Source organism: Budorcas taxicolor, chromosome 2, assembly GCF_023091745.1.
Source record: "Budorcas taxicolor isolate Tak-1 chromosome 2, Takin1.1, whole genome shotgun sequence".
NCBI lineage: Eukaryota > Metazoa > Chordata > Mammalia > Artiodactyla > Bovidae > Budorcas > Budorcas taxicolor.
Genome location: NC_068911.1, coordinates 7,491,742 through 7,514,809, shown reverse-complemented (window position 1 = coordinate 7,514,809; position 23,068 = coordinate 7,491,742). Strand labels below are relative to the sequence as shown.

The 23,068-nt window shown below is 57.1% G+C and overlaps 1 protein-coding gene and 2 pseudogenes across 1 annotated transcript; all 3 read left to right on the top strand.

Annotated features, from left to right (window-relative positions):
• Positions 1 to 68: 68 nt before the first annotated feature.
• On the top strand, positions 69 to 8,060 carry PLOD3 (procollagen-lysine,2-oxoglutarate 5-dioxygenase 3). Its single transcript, XM_052654952.1, has 19 exons — positions 69 to 649; positions 1,232 to 1,323; positions 1,498 to 1,634; positions 1,719 to 1,882; positions 2,012 to 2,124; positions 2,286 to 2,349; positions 2,907 to 3,004; positions 3,234 to 3,335; positions 3,540 to 3,665; positions 3,872 to 3,993; positions 4,218 to 4,322; positions 4,440 to 4,565; positions 4,877 to 5,018; positions 5,108 to 5,221; positions 5,408 to 5,476; positions 5,993 to 6,097; positions 6,613 to 6,759; positions 7,175 to 7,300; positions 7,648 to 8,060. The coding sequence occupies exons 1-19, from the start codon at positions 502 to 504 to the stop codon at positions 7,801 to 7,803; spliced, it is 2,256 nt and encodes a 751-aa protein (XP_052510912.1). The 5' UTR covers positions 69 to 501; the 3' UTR covers positions 7,804 to 8,060.
• A 2,703-nt stretch (positions 8,061 to 10,763) lies between these two features.
• On the top strand, positions 10,764 to 16,800 carry LOC128043735 (2-acylglycerol O-acyltransferase 3-like; annotated as a pseudogene).
• A 137-nt stretch (positions 16,801 to 16,937) lies between these two features.
• Positions 16,938 to 21,760, top strand: LOC128043733 (2-acylglycerol O-acyltransferase 3-like; annotated as a pseudogene).
• Positions 21,761 to 23,068: the final 1,308 nt, after the last annotated feature.

Below are 23,068 nucleotides of genomic sequence, written 5' to 3'. Positions count from 1 at the left end.
GCAGCCTCCTTGGCCTCCTCCGCCCCTGCCGCCGTCCCCTTTCGGCGCGGCCCCACCGCCTAGCTCTCCCGGTCTTCCGCCCGGCTGCTCCAGGCTGGGCTGTGGCAAAGACCCGCCTCCGGGTCCTCCTGGACCCTCAAGGGGTCACTTCCCCTCTCCGCGTTTCAGTTTCCTCAAGTGTTAGGCTGGCAGGGGGCCGGGCTGGCTCTAAAAGAACCTCGGCTCGGGATCGCCAGCCGCACTCCCTGCCCTTCCCCCGCCTCCGGGCCGGGCGCCCCCTCCGCTCGTACAGCTCTGCCGGCGGCCTGGGACAATCCTCGCCTTGTCTAGGGCTCCGGCATCTGGAGTTTTCTGTAACCTCCGGCTACGCCTTTTTTTTTTTTCACCCCCAGGGCGGAGCCCCAACTGAGCTCCTCATAGCTGCTGGCCGTACAGTAGCCCCGGTCCTTTTTCTAGAGCCCCTCTCCCGAGTTGGGATCCAAGGCAGACAGCCAGAGCCGGATGCGGGCCTGTGTGCAGCTCGGCCCGCTCTCCGCCATGGCCTCGGGCCCGGGACTCCGGCCCCTGCTACTACTGCTGCTACTGCTGTCGCCGTCTTCTGCCGCCTCGGCCTCAGATCGACCCCGGGGCAGCGATCCCGTCAACCCAGGTGAGAACCCCAGGAGGGACGACCGGCGCTGGGCTGACGTGTTTGCGGGCTTGGGCCGGGGAGGGGGATCTAGGCTGGCCTCTCCCTCGGTCAGCGGGCTCCCTAGGGCTGAATCACACGATGCCTCGCCCAGAACTGCGGTGTCCAGCTACCCCTCCGCTCCACTTCGCGCACTGACCGCGAATTTCTGAGTGTTACTAGCATTCCGCTCTCACTGGGGTTGACGTTTCCCTGGGTTAGAATAATTTAAGAAGGGATAAGGGAAAAGAGGGTATGCTTCCCTGGTGACTCAGACGGTGAAGAATCCGCCTGCAGTGGGGAAGACCTGGGTTCGATCTCTGGGTCGGGAAGATCCCCTGGAGAAGGGAATGGCAACACACTCCAGTATTCTGGCCTGGAGAATTCCATGGACAGGGGAGCCTGGTGGGCTACCGTCCATGGGGCCGCGAAGAGCCAGACACCACTGAGCGACTAACACACAGGGTCAGGAGCAGCGTTGGGGGGGAGTGGGGGGAGGGGAGGTGGTCGGTGATCTGGGTACATGGGGCAGCAAGCTGGGTGCTGAGTCCCGTCTGGTGACAGAAAAGCTACTGGTGATCACCGTGGCCACAGCGGAGACAGAGGGATACCAGCGTTTCCTGCAGTCAGCGGAGTTTTTCAACTACACTGTTCGGGTGAGGAGAGGAACACCCTCCTGGGCCCCTCGAAGGGGTCGGGGTGGCGTCTAGCCCCCCCACCCAGAGTGGGCCAAGGGCTGGATGCCTGGGACCCTCCGGTGAGCCTGGTAAGGGCTATGAGCCCACCTGGCCACCTGAGACCCTCCCTGGCATTCTGGGTCTTCTCCACAGACCCTGGGTCTGGGAGAGGAGTGGCGAGGCGGTGATGTCGCCCGAACGGTCGGTGGAGGACAGAAAGTCAGGTGGCTCAAGAAGGAAATGGAGAAATACGCAGAGAGGGAAGATACGGTCATCATGTTTGTGGACAGGTAAAGGGGAGGGGGCAGACAGAAGGGGAGAGGATGGGGAGATTCCTAGTGGCCGTCCTCCTCATCGTTCCCTGCCTCCCTCAGCTATGATGTGGTTCTGGCTGGCAGCCCCTCGGAGCTGCTGAAGAAGTTCGTCCAGAGTGGCAGCCGCCTGCTCTTCTCCGCAGAGAGCTTCTGCTGGCCCGAGTGGGGCTTAGCAGGGCAGTACCCTGAGGTGGGCACAGGGAAGCGCTTCCTCAACTCTGGTGGTGAGTGGCCGAGGGTCCAGCAGTGTGGGGAATGGAGTGTCCCAGGGGCTGGAGGGCGGGCGAGGGAGCGGGGACCGGCCCTGGGACACTGGGGAGTCTGGGAGTCAGCGCATCCTCTCCCCCTGCCAGGATTCATCGGCTTCGCCCCCACCATCCACCAGATCGTCCGCCAGTGGAAGTACAAAGATGACGATGACGATCAGCTCTTCTACACTCGGCTCTACCTGGACCCAGGACTGAGGGTAGGGAGAGGCCGAGGAGGGCCCCCATCCCCGCAGCTCTGGGGGGTGGCAGGCCCTAAGGAAAGGAGTCAAGAGGCTTTCAGAAAGACACAGAGAGGAAAGAGTGGGAAGAGATGTCTCAGCCCCTCTTTAATTCACTGCCCCTACCTCATCCCATCCAGGAGAAACTCGGCCTTAGTCTGGATCATAAATCGCGGATCTTTCAGAACCTCAACGGGGCTTTAGGTGAGGAGACAGCAATGAGAAAAGGGATGATGAGAGAGGCTGTTAGGGGTCCTGAATGTGGGCGGGGCTCCTGGTAGATCAGGGGTGAACTTCAGCTCACCTCTGTGTTAACTTCAGCAAACGTCCGAATGGCCCACAGAGTAAGGTGCACTCTGCTACCAGGAATAGCAGCAGCCCCTGTTGTACACGTCCATTGCTACGTGCCAGGCTCTGGGTCAGGGTTTTCCTTCTTGAATTTCACTGAACATAACAATCCTATGAAAGGCGGTCTGTGATTACCCACTGGTTACATATGGGGAAACCACCTCCCTGCGGGGCCAGAGACTTCCCCAGGGGGCACAGGTAGTAAGTGATGGGGCTCCCCAGGTGGCAGCAGCCTGGCCAGGGCCCTCAGAGAGAGACGTTATCCCATCCCTGCCCCATGGACCACGGTCCTTCATCCTCTAGAACACCTGGGTACCTCCCCCCACCACCACCACCTCCACTGTATTTAGAAGCACCTGCTGATTGGCAGTTTCTAGAGTAAGGGAGTCTAAAGCCTGGACTTTCTTCCCCAGATGAGGTGGTTTTAAAGTTTGGTCGGAATCGAGTGCGTATCCGGAATGTGGCCTACGACACGCTTCCTGTTGTAGTCCATGGGAACGGTCCCACGAAGGTGCTCCAATCGCTTCTCCCCTCAGCCCAGCCCCTGCCCCAGTCAGTCCTGATCCCACAGCCCCCCAGTTTCCTCCAGCCCTTCTGAGCCGTGAGACCTCCCCGGCCCCAGAAGCGCAGGAGCTGGAAGAGGTTCTCTGTGCCCACGCTCCCCCTGCCCTTCTCTGGTCCCTGCCCCCACCTCCCTCACCCCTGGCCCCGCCTCAGCCTCTCACCGCCTCTCCCAACAGCTCCAGCTGAATTACCTGGGAAACTACGTCCCCAACGGCTGGACTCCTGAAGGAGGCTGTGGCTTCTGTAACCAGGACCGGAGGCCACTCCCGGGGGGGCAGGTGAGGAGGGGGTGCCAGGGTGGGTGGGAGAGTGCTCTGAAGCAGAGGGTACCAGGAGGGTGCTGGGCAGTAGGGGTGGAGGCAAAGCCCCTAGAGATCCCCCCACCCCCCCACCCTCCACTAAACTTGGCAGAGTGCGGAGGACAAACTGGGTAGGGGAGCTGGGCTTTCCTCTGAGACCTGTCACGTTGTCGAATCTTCCAGCCTCCCCCCCGGGTACTTCTGGCTGTGTTTGTGGAACAACCTACCCCATTCCTGCCCCGCTTCCTCCAGCGGCTGCTGCTCCTGGACTACCCCCCCGACAGGGTCACGCTCTTCCTGCACAACAACGTGAGACACCCCGACTGCCAGCCTCTCCCTCCCAAGGGACCTCCCCACCCCTGCTGCCCAGATCAGACTTCTCCCCACAGCCCGGACTCCTTCCTGCAGCCTTTCCTCCTGCAGGAAGTGTTCCTCCCGCCCCGTCCTGTCCCTTAGATGCCACCTTTCTGCCCTCTCGGCGTCCCCACTCCAATCTCTTCTCCCCGCACCTCCAGGAGGTGTACCACGAGCCCCACATCGATGACTCCTGGCCCCAGCTCCAGGACCACTTCTCTGCTGTGAAGCTGGTGGGGCCCGAGGAAGCCCTGACCCCAGGAGAGGCCAGGGACATGGCCATGTGAGTGAGCCTCGGGCGGGGTGCCTGCACCGTTCCCACCCTTCACCTGCTCCCCACGGTCTTTTTTTCCTCCCTCCTGACTTCCAGCTGGTCAGCTTCCTTCTACTCCCTTTCCCTCTCCTCTTCTCCGCGGGTTGCGGGTCAAGGGAGTTCCACCCCCTACCCAGCCCCCGCCCACCCCCCACCTGCTCCTGTTCATCTGTGTTTTGGTCTGTCCCCTCCAGGGACATCTGCCGGCAGGACCCCAAGTGTGAATTCTACTTCAGCCTGGACGCTGACACCGTCATCACCAACCCGCAGACCCTGCGCATCCTCATTGAAGCGAACAGGTCTCTCTCACCGGGCTTGGCCAGAGGGCCCCCAGATTAGTCCCCAGGGAACCCCTCACCTCCCGCTCTGGCCATGGGGCTTGCCTCCTCCCTGCCCTCACCTGCGCTTGTCCACAGGAAGGTCATAGCGCCTATGCTGTCTCGCCATGGGAAGCTGTGGTCTAACTTCTGGGGGGCCCTGAGCCCCGACGAGTACTACGCGCGCTCGGAGGACTACGTGGAGCTGGTGCAGAGGAAGCGAGTGTGAGTCTTGCAGCCTCCCCCAACCCAGGAGCCCTCCCAGACCCCTCCATCCTGCCCCAAAGGCCCGAACACGGGGGCCCCGTGTGGCCACCACGAAGGCGTGCTGGGTTGTGGGGTAGCTAAGGACTCATGGTGGAGCCGGGTGTGAGAGGGTTGTGACCAGCAGGGCTTCCCTGGGGAAGCAAGAGGGACCTCGCAGCTCTCAGCTGCCGAGGGAAGGGGCTCCAGGGGTGAACTGGGCAGGACGGTGGGGGGCCAGGGGGCCGCCCGCAGGGGGCACCCACCTAGCTGACCCCTGTGTGGGCCTCCAGGGGCGTGTGGAACGTGCCCTACATATCCCAGGCCTACGTGATCCGCGGGGAGACCCTGAGGACAGAGCTACCCCAGCGGGAGGTGTTCTCGGGCAGCGACACCGACCCAGACATGGCCTTCTGTAAGAGCCTGCGGGACAAGGTGAGGGGGCCTGGGGCTCCTGGTGGGGGCGCTGGGGGGCAGCACGCTGGCTCCCCATCACCCTCCTTACACCCTCTGCCCACTGCCAGGGCATCTTCCTCCACCTCAGCAATCAGCACGAATTTGGTCGCCTCCTGGCCACCTCCCGGTATGACACCGACCACCTGCACCCTGACCTCTGGCAGATCTTCGACAACCCCCTGGTGAGTCGGCGGCCCCTGGCTCAGATGGTGCGGGCCTTCCCTGAAGGGGAATGCCACGCCCCGGCCCCATCACACGCGCGTGCGCACTGGGCAGGGTCGCCTGCCGCCTGGGCAGGGGTCCTCCCGGGTGGGAGCAAGCGGTGTGAAGAGAGCAGAGGTCAAGGTGCTCCCCCCACTCTCCCCTAGGACTGGAAGGAGCAGTATATTCACGAGAACTACAGTCGGGCCCTGGAAGGGGAGGGGCTCGTGGAACAGGTGAGCCCCGCTCAGGACCTCCGCCCAAGAGGATGGCCGCTGCCCCTGGGGCCCACCACCTGGATGAGGGGTTCTCCCAGGGTCCTTGCACAGGTGCCTGCGGGTTTTCTGCTCAGGCAAGACGAAGGCAAGGGCTGAGCTGATAGGCATGCAGCCCCCAGCCCAGCATTCACCCCAGTGGTCCTCCCTTGTCCGTTGGGTGAGTTGGTGTATGGGTGAAATGACATTTCTTAAAACGAGGTTGAAAACCACTGTCCCAGAACCCAGGGCTCCAGGAACCGTGCTGTCTGTGCCGAGTTCTGAGCGCTGCTCTCACCTTCTCTGGCCGTGTCAGTCCCCTTCCTGACTCCCCCGACCAGCCCATCCCCACGCTCAGCTGCCCGTCCCTCCACATTCTCTCCTGTCCTGGCTTACCTTTCTGCTCCCTGCTTTCTGTCTCCTCCTGCTGGCTGCCTGTCCCCTCCCGGAGTATCACCCAGCCCTGTTTTCTTCTTCCCCTGCCCCGTCCTGACTCAGCCCTGCCCAGACGTGTACTGGTTCCCTCTCCTGTCTGAGCAAATGTGCGATGAGCTGGTGGAGGAAATGGAACACTACGGCCAGTGGTCAGGAGGCCGGCATGAGGTGAGGGGCCTGGACCGCGGAGGAGGGGGCCCCCAGGAGGAGAGAGGGGGCATTTCCCTGATTGAGGGAAAATGGAATCTGGAGAGTGGGAACAGAGAGGGGGTCCCCCAGCAGGAAAAGGCAGACAGGGGGCACCTCTGTACTCTTTCATTCCACCGTGCATTCAAGAAATACTCCCTGGGCAGGTCCTTAGACACCAGCCCCTGACCCGGACATGCAGGTAGAGCTCTGCCCTCCACAGCCCCACCTGCCGTCAGTAGCAGCAGGGAGCTAGCTTCTGAAGTCTGTGATGGACAGCCTGGGTGCTGCGGGAGTCACAGGTGGGAACCTTGACCCAGATGCGGGGGAACCAAGGGCTTCACAGAAGAGGTGACATCTTCGCTGAGACTTAGAGGAAGGAGGTGTGAGTCAGCTAAGACGTGGTGGAGACTTCCAGAAGGAGGGAGCGCAGACTTCAAGGCCTGGGAGCAAGAGGAGGAGAGGTTGGCACCACTGCGTCCGCTCTGTACCCACAGGACTCTAGGCTGGCGGGAGGCTACGAGAACGTGCCCACTGTGGACATCCACATGAAACAGGTGGGCTACGAGGACCAGTGGCTACAGCTCCTGAGGACATACGTGGGGCCCATGACCGAGAGCCTGTTCCCCGGCTACCACACCAAGGTGGGCCACTGCACGCCACCCCTGCTCCCTCCTCCGCCTTCCCACACCTGTGCTGGCTAGATGGCTCCACACGATGCCTTTTGGCCTGCGAAACATTTAAATCGGCCCCATAGAGTGAGATCCGGGCTCCCCTGGTGGCTCAGATGGTAAAGAAGCCGCTTGTGATGCAGGAGACTTGGGTGGATCCCTGGGTCGGGAAGATCCCCTGGAGGCGGGCACAGCAGCCCACTCCAGTGTTCTTGTCTGGAGAATCCCATGGACAGAGGAGCCTGGCAGGCTGCAGTCCATGGGGTCACAAAGAGTCAAACTCACAGAGTGAGACCTTGCAGGAGGGCAGCTCTGGGGGAGCAGCCCACGGGGAGCAGTGAGAACCCTCCCGGCCATCCCCCCAGCCTCTCCTCCCCTGTGCCCGCAGACCCGGGCGGTGATGAACTTCGTGGTCCGCTACCGACCGGATGAGCAGCCCTCTCTGCGGCCGCATCACGACTCATCCACCTTCACCCTCAATGTCGCCCTCAACCACAAGGGCCTGGATTATGAGGTGAGTCCCTACTGCCCTCCACTCAGGGTGCCCCCGGGTCCCTCCACACACAGAGACACACACACACACCCCTCCCCCACACCCTGTGTCCAGCCCCCTCACAGGCACGGTCACCTTCCTGCCCCTTGTCTGCCCTCGTCACGTCTCCCAGTGACCTCTGGGGTCATGTTCTGGACCCCTTCTGGGCTGGCTACCCCCTGTGTCCTGTGTCCCCCGTCTGCCGATGCCCACCTCTCTTGTCCCCTCCCTCCCTGATGCCCGGATTGGCCTCTCTCGCCTCGGGGCAGCTCACCACCCAGTCCCCACGTCCGCACACTCTCCAGCCCCTTCCCCTCTCGTCTCTCCAGGGAGGTGGATGCCGCTTCCTGCGCTACGACTGTGTGATCTCGTCCCCCAGGAAGGGCTGGGGGCTCCTGCACCCGGGCCGTCTCACCCACTACCATGAGGGGCTGCCCACCACTCGGGGCACCCGCTACATCATGGTGTCCTTTGTCGACCCCTGACACTCAGCCACTCTGCCCAGCCTTCCGTGCCATCGTGCCTTCCCGCGCCCTGCCTCCTGGGGCGGGGTGGGTGTGGACTCCTCGCCTCCTGGGTATATGGGGTCTGTGTGCCTGGGACTGAATGTGTCGCCTCGCTGCCCACCACATGGCCCTCAGGAAGCTCAGGGAGCCCCCTGTCCTGTTCCCCGGTCCCCAAGGGCTCATGGGGACAGGACCTCTGGGGGTTCGCTACATGATAAATTATTGTTTCTCAGTCTCCCTCTCAATAAAGGAGAGTTTGTAATTCTTGAGCCCATTTATTGTTTCATTACCTGTGGACCCCTTGTCCATCCCACCACCCAGGGCAGAGGAGACACCGAGGGTGACCCCAAAGGAGAACGGAAAAGGAGAAATGACAGAAACATGATATTAGAGCAGAGTGGGAATCTAGAAGCTTCCTTGTCATTCCAGAGCTCGGGAGGGGTGTGTTGGAGGCCAGACCCAGAGAAGGACTTCCCCTGTCAGGATGAGATGAGAGGCCCCCACTCCCGCACAGCCCCCAAACTGTCGTCCCCTATTCTCTCCTCACCTGATGGCATCTTCTCCCATGCAGAAAGGATAAGAGAGGCACAGCCCTGAGCTAGGGTCCAGGGATAGTGCTGGGACACACATTGTAGGAGGGAAGACAGGGTGGAAACTTATTGAGAGCGCTTGGACCTCAGCTTTTAGTCACATGGAATCAGGAGAGGGGAATCTGGAGGGTGAACCCAAGAAAGCTTCCTGGAAGAAGGGGAAGGGAAGCAGCCTTGAAAAAAAAAGACCTCCTAGAGCTGGTTTTGCCTCTAGTCTCAAGGGGACCATCCAAGGCTTGCAGAGACCCCTGGAGGTACCCTGAGGACAGCAGAGCAGGCCCCTTTAGCCTGGTCCTCCCCAGCCTTGCACCAGCTGCCTTCCTGTGTTGATCTCCCAATGTTCCCTGGCAGACGCCTTTTAAAAATCAAGCACCTGTCCTAGGACATTTCCAGCTTCTAACAGTCCACTTGCATCCACAGCTAAATTGTCCTTCCTTCCTCCTACCCAGATTCCCAGGAAAACTTCATCCATGAAACCATCCTTCCATCCTTCCTGGCCCCCTTGGTGGGTCACCTTCCCACGTGGACTGAGCATCTCTCTGGCTAGACTCTAAAGTTCATCTCACCCAGGCCCCCGCCACCCTCATCACTTGCCCTGTGACGCGAGTGGGCTGAGCAGGGATAGGAGGAAATATCCCTCTTAACAGAAGGTCCCTGGTCAGTGAAGCTGCATAGGTGTGAGGCCAAGGACAGGGGCAGAAAGGGTGTGTCAGCCTAAGCCTATCCTGTCTCCACCCTTCATTCACAGAGCGTCTCCCATGCACTGGGCACCCATCGTGACGGCTGCAGTGATGAGCACAATTTTTCTGTTGCTCACGGTGTGCAGGAGACTGATCAGAAAATTGCCTTGATGGGAGACTTGCCTGGTGGTCCAGTGGTTAAGACTTTGTCTTCCAATGCAATGGGTGTGGCTTTGATCCCTGATTGGGGAGCTAGGATCCCACATGCCTTATGGTCAAAAAAGCAGAATGTAAACAATAGAAGCAACATTGTAACAAATTCAATAAGGACTATAAAAATGGTCCGAGTTAAAAAATCATGGTGATGGAGAGAAAGTATTCTGTGCCAGGAGAGAATGTGATGCGTCACAGAGGCTTCTGACAGTTGCGCATCAGAGTTCTGTAAAAGAAGTGACATTTAACGTGGCTCAGGACTTCCCTGGTGGTCCAGTGGTTAAGAATCCACCTTACAATGCAGGGGATGCTGGTTCAATCCCTGGTCGGAGAACTAAGATCCCACATGCCACAGAGAAACTAAGCCCGTGCAGCTCATCCCCTGGCTCCTCTGGACGGGGAACTCTTGTGCCAGAACTAGAGAGTCTGTGTGCTGGGATGAAAGGTCCTGCTTAACGCAGCCAAATGAATAAATTAAAAAATAAAGAAGTGACATTCAAAAAAAAAAAAAGACATGTCCTACCAGTGGGGAGGGTCAAGATGTAGGGGTGGGGAAATCAGCATCATCATAAAATACTGAGTTTAAGATGGGCTCAAGGATGTTTGTCCAAGATGGGAAATAGCGCCAACATGTTGTAAGAACTAGAAACGAGAAGTGACCTTTAGGGACTTCCTTGGCCAGTCAGTGGCTACAACTCCCTCTCCCCAGTGCAGGGGGTCAGGGTTCAATCCCTGGTTGGGGACCTAAGATCTCACAGGCTGCACTGTGTGGCCAAAAATTTTTTAAAAGAAAAGTAATCTTTAAAAATTGTATCAAAATGTTTTTAAAAGATTTTTAAAGTGACATTCTAGGAATTCCTTGTAGGTCTAGTGGTTAGGACTGCCCTCTCATGGCCAAGGGCCCAGATTCAATCCCTGGTCACAAGGCAAGGCGCAGACAAAAAAATAATTAATTTAAAAAGGTGTCAGTCCCTGACCTGGAAAAAGTGGTTGCTCCACAGCCTCTAGCCATGTTGAACAGGGCCATTGTCACAGTGAGGACTGGCCCGGCCCGCATGGATGGAGTGCCCACAGCCCAGGGGGCTCGCACTTGCAGGGGCTCCCCAACCCTTGGCCTTTCCCATAAAACCCTTCCCTCCAGAGGTCTCCCCACAGAGGCCTAAGTTGCTCCTCAGGGGGTAAATCCTCCTGCAGGTCCTCTAACCAACAGGGGCCAGGCCTGGGTGACAAAGGGGGAGTCCTGCTGTGCAGGGTACACACACACACGGCAACTTCCACTGGCCCAGGACTCTGCCAGTGTGCTCATCACAGGGAGCCAGTCCTGACCTCCCCAAAGTCCAAACACCTTCCTCACCGCCAGACTCCAAGCCATGTCGCTGGTCTCCCCTTTCGGCCCTATTGATCACAATCCTGTGAACCCAAAGAGCTGGTTAACCCTCCCTTTCCAGAGCTCGTGATGGCCCACTGTGCAGGTCAGCAGAGGGAGCAGAAAAGAGGGCAGAGCCCAGGTCAGGGGTCAGAGCCAGGGGTTGGGCCAGAAGACAGAAAGCTTCAGAGCCACAGTGGCCCCTGTGTGACTCCCCTCTACAGAAGGCCAGCCGCCTCCACCGGCCTCCAGGTGAGTGCTCTCCTGCGATGGATCTTCTCCGTTTTGGAGCTTGCTGAGTCCCTGAAGCCCTAAGGACCCCTGGGTCTGGCTCTCTGCTTCCCGATGCCAACGTGGGAGGGAAGCGAGGCTGGGATCTCTTGCCAGGGCTGGGGGAGTTCCTTCAAGAGATGAGAAAGATGTAGGTTGGACAGATGGACCGGAAATGATGGAACAGGGAAGGGGGTAAAGGGGGGAGCTGGGACTTAAACCTCTGGAGTCAGAGTCCTCACACCCCTTCCCATCACCTCCAGCCCTGGAGTGCATGACTGCCTTATTCCTTGTACTCCTGAGCCAGGCTTGGATCCTAGAATTCACTACCTGGATGGGCTCTATGGAGACAGAAATACACCTTGGGCAGGAGGCCGCGGCTGTGCCTGGGTCCCCAACTGGGCCATCTGGAGACATTTCTGGGACCACCTCCCCATCTCGCTGAGGCACTGTGGAGCTCTGTGCTGGGTGGGAGCTGGGCTTCAGGGTAGACCCTGGTCCCAGGGTAGACCTTTGGGGCCATGACCCCCAAAGTCCAAACTTAGAAGCCCCAAACTGGTGTGCACCCTGTGTCCCCAGCTGGAGGCACCACAGTGTTGGGTCCCTCCTACAACTACCTCTTGGTGGAACCTTCAGCACCTTCAGCACACAGACCAACGGCTTCTCCCGCCTCGTCCCTGGCCTCGAGCCCCACCTGCTCCAGCTGCCCCATCCCGGCCATCTTCCTGTCTTCCGGGACTACATCCTGTGTGCTGGTGAGCAGGGGAGCCCTGGGTCTCAGGACCCCCAGTCCCTGCGGTCACCTCCTCCCTGCCCTCCTTAGCCTCTGGGGGCACCTGGTCCCAGCTGCATCTCCCAGTGCCTTCCTCCCTCTTTTCAGGAGGACTCAGATGTCAGTCTTCAGGCCTCTAACTGCACTGAGAGGTGAAGGTCCATGTTTGGGACCTGAAATTCTGGCAGCTAGCCTTGTCCCCAGGCTGGTCCTTGACACCTGGGCCGACCGTGAACTCTGTCCCAGTTGATCCTGGGGGCCGGGAAGAGGAGTTGCAGCGGCCACCTCTCTGGCCTCTCTCCGCCCAAGCTGGGTCCCCAGCCCCAGTGCAGCGAGCCCCGAGGCTCACCCCTGCGCTGGTGGATGGCTGAGTGTGGCCTCTCTGCAGCGGCTCTCCCAGCTTTCCAAGCGCACAGGACATGCTATGGCGTCCCCAGCCACAGGCACCTCCTCCTCAGCTAGGCGGCCCCCAGCCCGCAGTGGTTCTGTTGTAGGAAAGGGGAGCCCTTCCAGGGCCCGAAACTGGGCTCTTGTCTAACACTCAGAAATGAATTGTCCGAGGAGACACATCTGCTGACAAAGCAAGAGATTTTATTGGGAAAGGGCACCCGGGTGGAGAGCAGGAGGGTAAGGGAACCCGGGAGAACAGCTCTGCCACATGGCTTACAGTCTCGGGTTTTATGGTGATGGGATTAGTTTCTGGGTTGTCCTTAGACAATCATTCTGACTCAGAGCCCTTCCTGGTGGTGTACACCTTATTCAGCCAAGATGGATGCCAGAGAGAAGATTTTCTGGGAGGTGGTCGGACATGTGGTGTCTCCTTTTGACCTTTCCTGAACTCTTCTGGTTGGTGGTAGCTGATTAGTTCCATGTTCCTTAGCAGGACCTCCTGTCATAAAACAACTCATGCAAATAATTACTATGGTGCCTGGCCAGGGTGGGCAGTTTCAGTCAGTGTGCTTCCCCTAACAGTTCCCTCAGTGGATGTCATGGGGACTGAAATTAAAGGTGGAAACCACCTGTGCTGTTTGTGCTTGGCTGGAATATCGACACGCCTGGCTGCACCTCCTAGGGGCCTAGACACTGTCGAAGACCCACAGACACACCAGGATCCACTGGCCACACTAGAGGTCACAGAGTCCCTAAAGCACCTGAGGGTGGGCCTTGGTGTCACGCCCCAAACTCCTCCCGCTGACTCCAGTGTGCTCTGGGAAGTGAAGGTTCGTTTTGGGGGCCTGAAATCCTGGCTGCCCTTTCACAACAATACCAGCCCTGGACTCTGTCCTGATTGACCTGCTGTGCTGGTGGGTTTGATGCTGAGAAAGATTGAGGGCAGGAGGAGAAGGGGATGACAGAGGATGAGATGGTTGGATGGCATCACTGACTGGATGGACAGGACGAGTCTGAGCAAGCTCCAGGAGTTGGTGATGGACAGGGAAGCCTGATGTGCTGCAGTCCATGGGGTCACAGAGTCGGACACGACTCAGCGGCCGAACTGAACTGGCTGGTGGGTTTGTGCGCAGCACGGATATCCACATGCCTGGCTGTGCTCCACAGTGGCCTAGACACTCCCGGAGACCTGCAAACAGAAATGGGGCGAGACCCCAGGATCTGCTAGCCATTCTGGAGATCACACGGTCTCGGCTGAGACCCAGTCGGTGGGCTCTCTGGCTTCTTCTGTGACCCCTCCCCCACAAGATTCCTAATGCACCTGGAGGGGAATCTGGGTATCAGGCCCTAACCCACCGCTCAGCCCCGCCCAGCGGTCACACAAACCCACCCACTGGAGAAGTTTCAAGATCAGTTGTCAGGAGCCTGGAGACCTGTGGAGCTTCAGATTCAAAGGTCTCCACTTGCACAGTCTCCTGTGAGCAATCGCGGAAGGCCTCAGGGACTTAGCCACTCAGACTGGAAAGGTTACCCAAGCTCCTATCAAAGCCTCCATCCTTTGTCCCCCTGGTCCAGGAGCCCTGCTGGCAGAAGGGCAGCACCTGAAAGTCTCCACCGCCCTGATGCCTTCCCGCAGCCAGAAAACCCTGCAGAAACAGTGGCTGGAAGTACTGAGCACCTGCCAATACATGCTCACTTTCCTCTTCATGGGTGAGCAGAGCAGTGCCCAGGGTACACTAGGGAAAAGGGGAGCCTAAGAATGGGGAGGGGAAGGAGAACCCCACCTGCGTGGAGGCCCAAGACAAAGGGAGGGGGAGAGGTCCAGCTGGGAGATGGGCGGCGTTCTCACTGGTGAGAGTGGAGGGGAGAAGTCATTGTGGTTTTAAAAGCTAATTGATTTTTCTTTCTCATTTGTACCCAGGCCCTTTCTTTTCCTTTCTTGCCTTCTTCCTCCTCTTTACCCCCCTCTGGTGGCTCTCTGTTCTCTACTCGGTATGGTTATTCCTGGACCGGGACACACGCCGCCAAGGTGAGCGCTTAAACAAGGGTGCGGGGAGAAGAGGTGATAAAGGGTGTCTCCAGGAATTCCTCCACCCCGCCCTTATCGCTCTGCCCCAGACGGAAGGCTTTTTGAGTGGATGAGGAACCGGACTGTTTGGAAACACTTAAGGGATTATTTTCCCATTAAGGTAACAGGTCACCCTCCACCTTCTGCTTCTTCTCTGTCCCTTATCTGCCCCTCCCCAGGCTGAGTCTGAGCCCTGGCTGCCTAAGTTCAGGCAACAGGTCAGGCAATGGGATGGTGATCCAGAGGGCAGCCCTTGTGTCCTTGACACCCTAGTAGGACCTTGAACTCTCACGTCTGTTGGTGGGAAGGGAGGTCTTTTCAGCTGGTATCTTGCCTTCTCTGCTTTCTTCCCCTCATTCTGCCCACCCCCCTCCCACAGTTGGTGAAAACGGCAGAGCTGCCCCCAAACCACAATTAGCTGCTGGTCACTCACCCACATGCGCTTTGGACACTTCTGTAACTTCGCGACTGAGAGCGCGGGCTTCTCCCAGCAGTTCCCCAGGCTTCAGCCCTAGACCACCAGGCTGAACGACCTCTTCTACCTTCCAGTCTATCGAGACTACTTTTTGTCATATGGTAAGTCTTGTCCCTGGTGGCTCAAACGGTAAAGCGTCTGCCTATGATGTGGGAGACCTGGGTTCAATCCCGTGGTCTGGAAGATCTCCTGGAGAAGGAAATGGCAACCCACTCTAGTATTCTGGCCTGGAAAATCCCATGGACAGAGGAACCTGGTGGGCTACAGTCCATGGGGTCGCAAGAGTCAGACACGACTGACCGACTTCACTTTTCTTTCAAGTCTTGACCTGAGGCGGAGGAGGGGTCCCCCCACTCCTGCCAGAGTGGCCCCCCACCCGCCACCCAGCCCCGGGACCTGACTTGAACATTGGCCAGGCTTACAGTGGGGGTCAGTGACTGGTTTGGGAGCGAGCGTTCCACATCCTTGCTGGGAGAGGTGCTGTGGGGCACACGGACAGAGGCACGGGGATACGGAGTTTGGAAGGGAAAAGGTGGAGAGCTCATACTTCCTGTGCTAAAGGGCAGGCTGAGGGATTAGGGAGCCAAGTAGCGGGTACTGACTGTCCCTGCACCCCCTCTTGTCCACAGGAGCATGTTCTGTGAACCACCAGAGCCTGGATTTTACTCTGTCCACTCCCAGCTCGGCCAGTCTGTGGTCATCGTGATCGGCAGAACCCACGAGGCCCTGCATGCCATCCCAGGGGAGCACTGCCTCACTCTCCAGAATCGTAAAGGCTTCGTCCGCCTGGCACTGAGGCACAGGTGAGTGGGGGCCCAGCCAGGGCTGCCTTCAAAGGTCAGAACCTCACAATGTCTCTGGGGATCTGCACTCTATCCCTACACGCCGGTCCCCTGGAGGTGGGCTGTGTGTCCCCAGAGCTTCCACCATGACCACCTCTAGGGGGCGCTCTTGGCAGACCTTGGGTGTTTCCTCTGTGCCTAGCCCTGGTGCCCCTTCCCCAGGCTTCCTCCCACGCAGAGAGACAGGATCACAGTACAAACTGCTGGACCCTGGGACTCAGACACCCTGGGTTCACAATCTTTAACGACACCGTCTCACAGACAAGAACTTGCACACTTCTTTTTTTTTTAATCCATCTATTATTCATGTGTTCATTTTGGCTGTGCTGGGTCTTCATTGCTGTGTGGGCTTTCTCCAGTTACAGTGACTGGGGTCTAGTCTCCAGCTGTGGTACTCGGGCATCTCTGGTGGCTTCCCTTGTTGCAGATCACAGGCCCTAGGCTCACCGGCACAGTTGAGTACACTGACTTCATGCCCTACCGGATGTGGGACCTTCGGGGACCAGCAATCAAACCCATCCCCTGCATTGGCAGGTGGATTCTTAACCGCTGGACAACCAGGGAGGGCCCCACGCTTCTTTACTTGTGATACAGGGTTAATACCCACCTTTCCACCATATGGTGGTTGGTAACTGTGTGGAAAAATGTATAGACGATGGCCCAGTACACACTCGTTTCTCAAGAAACATAAGTCCCTTCTCCCAGAGAGTTCTTTGTAGCCACTGTCATTTGCTTCAAACGGTCTTGGGAAGTGGTATCTTGTGGGGGAGAATGTGGGGGCACTCCTAGACCCCTGATCTGACCAGCCGTCTTCTCTCTTGCACCACCCGCCCCCCCCCCCCACCCCAACCAAGAGCCTCCCTGGTGCCTGTGTACTCCTTTGCGGAGAATGACATCTTCAGAGTTAAGGCTTTTGCCCCAGACTCCTGGGAGCATCTGTTCCAGATCACCTTCAAGAAGCTCGTGGGCATTTCTCCTTGTATCTTCTGGGGCCGCGGTCTCTTCTCAAACAAGTCCTGGGGCCTGATGCCCTTGGCCAGACCCGTCACCACTGTGGTGAGGTGGGTGAGCGCCCGTGTCCAGGGGAGAAGGCCAGTGTGAGCTGCATAGGCAGCTGAGGCCCCTCCCCTGACCTGTGTCCCCCTGTCCCTGCAGTGGGCCACCCCATCCCAGTGCCCCAGTGCCTGCAGCCCACCGAGGAGCAGGTGGACCACTATCACATGCTGTACATGAAGGCTGTGCAACAACTGTTTGAGGAACACAAGAAGAGCTGCGGCCTCCCGGCTTCTACTCGCCTCACCTTCATCTAGCCCTGGCCTCACCCCTCCCCACCTCACACTCCGCCCCGCCCCCAATCCCAGTGCCTGAGCCCCCCATCGACTGCCATGCTACTGTCCAATAAGAGCCAATAAAAGCTAAAGTTCTCCCACACTACCATTTCCTAGAAATGGATGTCAGCCGAGCTCAGACTCCCGCTTCGGGTGTAACCAGTTCCACGTATATTCCAGCCCATCCTAGTGGGTATGGACTTGCTGCCTTAGACTGAGTATCACGACCTTGAATTCTCCTCCCAGAGAGACTTAATTCTGCTGCATGAGCTTGCATATGTCTCTTCCCTTGGCTGGGTCACTTCTCCCACTGTAAATACAGGCAAGTGCTTAGCTAAGAGCTATAGGGTTTCAGGATGGAGTTGAGGAGGGGAGCTCCCCAGAGGGCTAGGGCTAGGCTTGAATAGTGGACTTAGGATTTAGGTAGGTGAAGGCAATAGGTATTTTTGTTCAAATACCATGAACAAAAGCTGATAAGAGTCTAGGTACCTGACAGTAGGGAGTGTTGAAACTATCCCCAGTGATAGAAAAGATAGTTTGAAGTACATAGCTCACTTCTGCATCTCTTCCCATCCTTCATGTTCCCTGGGGGCTGGGAGACCAGATGAAGCAGGGATTTATTTTACCAGCACGCAATCCCACTGCAAGCCCAGCATTAGACCCACATGAACTCATTCACGCAAATGAGAGAGAACTCTTGTGAAGATAAAATTACTCAGATTGAAGGACTTAGAACAGAGATTGGCAAAATAAGAGCCAATGATTATTGCCATCATCACCGTCACCACCATCATCATCACACGCATGGCATCTGCCCAATGAGATGGTCAGCTGAAACAGGCTGCCGGCCCTTCTGTGGTCACAGCCTACTTTGACTTCTGTCTGTCCTGTCTCCTGAACGGCTTTGTGTCTTTATCCAGGATGTGAAGAGAATAACTTGTTGGAAAATGTAACTGAATGCAACTCTGTCTTCTGCTGTCTTAGAAAATTTTTTCAGTGGAAGAATTTTCTCTCATCCTTGGATTAAAATCTTGGCAGTCCTGTAACTTACCTAGGTCCTTCTCAGGTGATAAGTTCTATAGTCATTTTTTCACCCACCATAGCTTCATTTCCAGCCTGGAGGTCCTGACTAGCTGGTATCTCTCTCTCTCTCCTTTTTTTTTTTTTTTAATTGGCAAAATATGAGTGTCGCAAACGAACCAGCAGAGCCTACGAAGCCTTTATTTGAGTAGGGTTTGATTATAGATTTCATGTGAGCTCAGGCTTCTTTGCTTAATGGATATTGGTATTTCTTATTTGTTTGTGTTTTGCCAAAGCTTACTGATCCTGAAACTATGTAACTCAGATTAGGACTTGAACCCCTTCAGCCGGGACCCAAACCCAGCCAAAACCCACGGTCTTCCAACTGAGATCACATACCTGGTGTCAGCACTTAATGAAGCTCAGGTTCTTGATGTCTCATCGCAGAAATAATTCAAGGAGAGACAAGTGCGATAGGCGAGAACCGAATTTAGAGAGAAACAGACCCCACAGACAGAGATGGGCCATGTCAGAAGGAGAGAGGGGCTCCACTCACTTAAAGTTGGTACCTAGAAATGTTTAGTCAGTGTATCGGTCAACACATTGATCTTCATCTGAGGAAAGGAATTTCCCATCTCCAGCAAGGGCGAGCTAGGTGCAAGCAGGGGGCCATTGCTTGGCCAGAAGAGTCAGCTGGGGGAAGATGGAATAGAAAGGGGAGGAGGGATATGTTGTCTCCCCCTCCCTCACCAGCTGCTGGTCACAGCCCTGTGAACCCAAGTAGTGGTTAACCCACCCTTGCCAGGGCTTGTGATGGTCCATTGTGCAGGTCAATAGAGGGGGCAGAAATGAGGGCAGAACCCAGGTCGGGGGTCAGGGCCAGGGGCTTGGGCCAAAAGACAGAAAGCTTCAGAGCCATAGTGGCCCGTGTGTGACTCCTCTCTACAGAAGGCCAGGCTCCACCAACCACCTCTGCCTGGGGCCTCCAGGAGTGTGCCCTCCTGCAATGGATCTCCTACTCTCTGGGGCTGAGTGAGTCCCTAAAGTTCTGAGCACCCCTGGGTCTGGCTCTCTGCTTCCCCATACCAGTTGGGAGGGAGGCGGGGCTGGGATCTCTGGGGCAGGTCCTTCAAGAGGTGAGAAAGATGTGGATTGGACAGATGGGCCAGAAGTCCTGGAACAGAGTCGGGGGGGGGGGGGGGGGCGTGTAAAGGGGGAACCTGGGACTTAAACCTCCAGAGTCAGAGTACCCCCTCAACACACACACACCACACCCCCTCCAGCCCAGGCGTGTCTGGCTATCTTGTTCCTTGTACTTCTGAGCTGGGCCTGGATCATAGTGGTCCACTACCTGGATGGGCTCTATGGAGACAGAAACATACCTTGGGCAGGAGGCCACAGCTTTGCCTGGGTCCCCAGCTGGGCCATCTGGAGACATTTCTGGGACCACCTCCCCATCTCGCTGAGGCACTGTGGAGCTCTATGCTGAGTGGGAGCTGGGCTTCAGGGTAGACCCTAGGGACCATCACCCCCACCCCCACCCCCCTGGTGTGCACCCTCCATCCCCAGCTGGTGGACACCACAGAGTTGGGTCCCTCCCACAACTACCTCTTTGTGGAGCTTTCACCCTCTTGGGGTCCTGGCCCTCGGGGTCTTCAGCACCTTCAACACAGAGACCAGCAGCTTCTCCCACCTCTTCCCTGGCCTCCAGCCCCACCTGCTCAGCCTGCCCTGTCGCCTCCATCTTCCTGTCTTCCAGGACTACACCCTGTGTGCTGGTGAGCAGGGGAGCCCTGGGTCTCAGGACCTGCGGTCACCTCCTCCCCTCCGGGGGCACCTGGTCCAGCTCCACTCTCCCAGTGGCCTCTTTTCTGGAAGACTTAGGCATCAGTTCTTCCTGCCTCTGCTCTGCTTCATCAGGTTTGGTGTCGCCTGACAAGGCCAGTGGGGTCACAAAGAGTCAGACATGACCGAGCGACTGAACTGAACTGATAAGGCCAGTGCGTGCTGTCTCTTGTCCAGGCCTGGTGGCCACCCTGGCTGTGAGTTAGCCCCCAGAAGCGCTGGATGGTAATCGACAGGGGACCCAGTGTGCACTTGACTCCACTATAGGGCCTTGAACCCTGAAGTCTGTGGGTGTGGAGGGAGGACTTTTCGCCTGGTATCCTGCCATCTCTGCTTTCTTCCCCTCATCCTGCTCCCTGGACCCCACAGCTGGTGAAAACCCCTCCACGGGAACTACTTGCTGCTTGCCTACCCTCATGGGATCACCAGCGTCGGAATCTTCTGTAACTTCGGCACTGAGAGCACAGGAATCTCCCAGCAGTCCCCGGGCTTCAGTTCTCGGGAACCTCGCTTAACGGCATCTTCTACATCCCATTCTGCGGAGACTGTGTTAGGTCTTATGATGAGTCTAGAGATGAGGGGGAGGAGGTGACGCCACCTGACGCCTGCCAGAGTGGACCCCACCCAGCACCCAGCCCAGGGACCTGACTTGAACATTGGCCAGGCTCACAGTGGGCATCAGTGGATGGTTTTGGAGTAAGTGTCCTGCATCCTTGCTGGAAGAGGCGCTGTAGCACACACTGACAGGGGGACAGGGTAGGGAGTCTGGAAAGGGATGGTTATTTCATGTTTCCTGTGCAAAAGCACAGGCGTGACAGACTAGGGGGCCAAGGAGGGTGCACCAGCTGTTTCTGCACTCCCTATTGTCCACAGGACTATGTTCTTCAAATCACCAGAGTCAGGATTTTATACTGTCCCAGTCCCAGCTGGGCCAGGCTCTGTTCATTCTGGTCGGGGGAGCCCATGAGGCCCTGTATGACATCCCAGGGGAGCTCTTCCTCACTCTCCTTACCAAAATCGTAAAAGTTTTGTCCTCCTGGCAGTGAGGCACGGGTGAATGGCTGGGTGAATGGCTGTCCAGCTGGGACTCCTCTCAATGGTCGAAACCTCACTGTGTCTAGAGATCTACACTTTATCCCTACACACCTGCCCCCTGGACTGGACTGTGTGTCCCCAGAGCTTATACCATGACCACCTCTAGAGGGCGCTCTGGGCAGCCCTTCAGTGTGCGCTCTGTGCTCAGCCCTGAGCCCCTTCCCCAGGCTTCCTTCCACAGAGAGACAAGATCCCAGTGCGAATCGCTGGACCCTGGGTCTCAGACTCCCTCAGCTCACATTATTTTATGATACCCTCTCACAGGCATGAGACTGCATGATCCTTTGTGTGAAAAAGGATAAATACCCATCTTGCCACCATGGTCTGGTTGAGACTGTATGAGAAAATGTATATAAGAAGTTAGAGTATACATTAATCTTAAGAAATGCAAGTCCCTTCTTCTAGATATTTCTTTGGAGCACCATCGTTGGCTTCAGATGGCCTTGGAAAGTGGGAACCTGTGGGGGAGGAATGTGGGGACCCTCCTAGAGCCGCTGATCTGACCAGCCCTCTTCTCTCTTGTCTCCCCACCTTCCCAGTGCCCCTCTGGTGCCCGTGTACTCCTTTGGGGAGAATGACATCTTCAGAGTTAAGGCTTCTGCCCCAGACTCCTGGCAGCGTCTCTTCCAGGTCACCATCAAGAAGCTCGTGGACATTTCTCCTTGCATCTTCTGGGGCCGTGGTCTCATCTCAGCCAGGTCCTGGGTCTGGTGCCCTTCGCCAGACCCATCACCACTGTGGGTAAATGCCCAGCTCGAAGGGAGAGGGCCGCTATCAGCTGTGTGCAGCCAAGGTCCCTCTCCTGACCTGTGCCCCCTGTTCCGGCAGTGGGCCGCCCCATCCAGGTGCCCCAGTGCCCGCAGCCCACCGAGGAACAGGTGGACCGCTATCATGTGCTCTACATGAAGGCTGTGGAGCAACTGTTGGAGGAGCACAGGAGAGCTGCGGCCTCCCAGCTTCTACTCGCCTCACCTTCATCTAGCCCTGGCCTCACCCGTCCCCACCTCCTGGCCCCCACAGCCCCTGATCCCAGTGCCCAAACCCCCCACCGGCTGCCATGCTACTGTGCCAATAAGAGCCACTTCTCTCACCACTGCTTCGTAGAGTCTCTCTGGGTGTGAGCCTGCCCACGTGGGTTCCATCTCCACCTGATCGAGACAGACTCGCTGCCTGAGACTGACAGCAGGGCCCTGAATTCTGCCCCCAGAGACTGAATTCTGCTCTCTCGGCTCCACCTAATCTCTTCCCTTGGCTGGGTCTTTCTCCCTGTAAATAAAGGCATCTGCTTAGCTAAGAGTTATAGGGCCTAGAATGGTATTGGGGAGGGTAGATCCCTGAAGAACTATTCTCTGAAGTGTGGACAGGATTAGGTGGGTGCAGACAATAGGGTAGATGGTGAAATACTGTCAACAAAAGCTGACATGGGTCAAGAGTACCTCTCGGAAGGGAGAGTTAGAACGAGCCTTCGTGATAGGAAAGAAAGAGTTAAGTACACAGCTTCCTTCTGCCTCTCCTCCCATCCTTCCTGTTCCCTCGGGGCTGGGAGCTCACGTGATGCAGGGGTTTATTTTACCATATGAAGCCCTACTGCAGCCCAGCATTAGGTCCACCTGACCTCATTCACTCAGTGAGAAGGGATTCTTGGCAAAACTAACTTATTAGGATCAAAAACTTTAAAAGAGTTTGGCAAAAGAAGAGCCAATGAATTTATCACTATCATGTCCGTCACCACCACCATCATCATCACAGGCATGGCACCAGTGAAATATTGTGAGGGACTTTATGTGATCCAGTGGATGGGAACCGGCCTGCCAGTGCCGGGGACACAGATGGGACCCCTGGTCCGAGAGGATCCCACGGAGCAACTAAGGATGCCAAGGACCAACTAAGCCCAAAGGCCACAGAGACTGAAACTCTGTGGGGACCAGGAGCTGCAACCCCTGAGCTTGGAAGCCACAACTACTGAAGCCGTGAGCCTAGGGCCTGTATTCTGAAAGTAGAGAAGACTCCACAATGAGAAGTCCATGCACAGCAAGGCAGAGAAGCCCCATTCGCTGCAACCAGAGAAAGGCCTTGCACACCCACAAAGACCCAGCACAGCCAATGATAAACACATAATTTGAAATATTTGCAATACTTTTTTAATTTAATTTTTTTCTACTTTATTTTTAGCTGCATTGGTCTTGCTTTTACATGCCGGGCTTTCTCTAGTTGCCCAAAGCCAGGGCTACTCTCTGCTGGCGGTGCACATGTGTCTCAGGCCCTGGCTTCCGTGTTGCTGAGAACAGAC

Bases quoted from the DNA above. Each gene is read 5' to 3' on its own strand.
- PLOD3 (XM_052654952.1), top strand. From the start codon at position 502: ATGCGGGCCTGTGTGCAGCTCGGCCCGCTCTCCGCCATGGCCTCGGGC. The intron at 4,323-4,439 runs GTCTCTCTCACC...GCTTGTCCACAG, and splicing joins ATCCTCATTGAAGCGAACAG to GAAGGTCATAGCGCCTATGC. The intron at 5,019-5,107 runs GTGAGGGGGCCT...GCCCACTGCCAG, and splicing joins GTAAGAGCCTGCGGGACAAG to GGCATCTTCCTCCACCTCAG.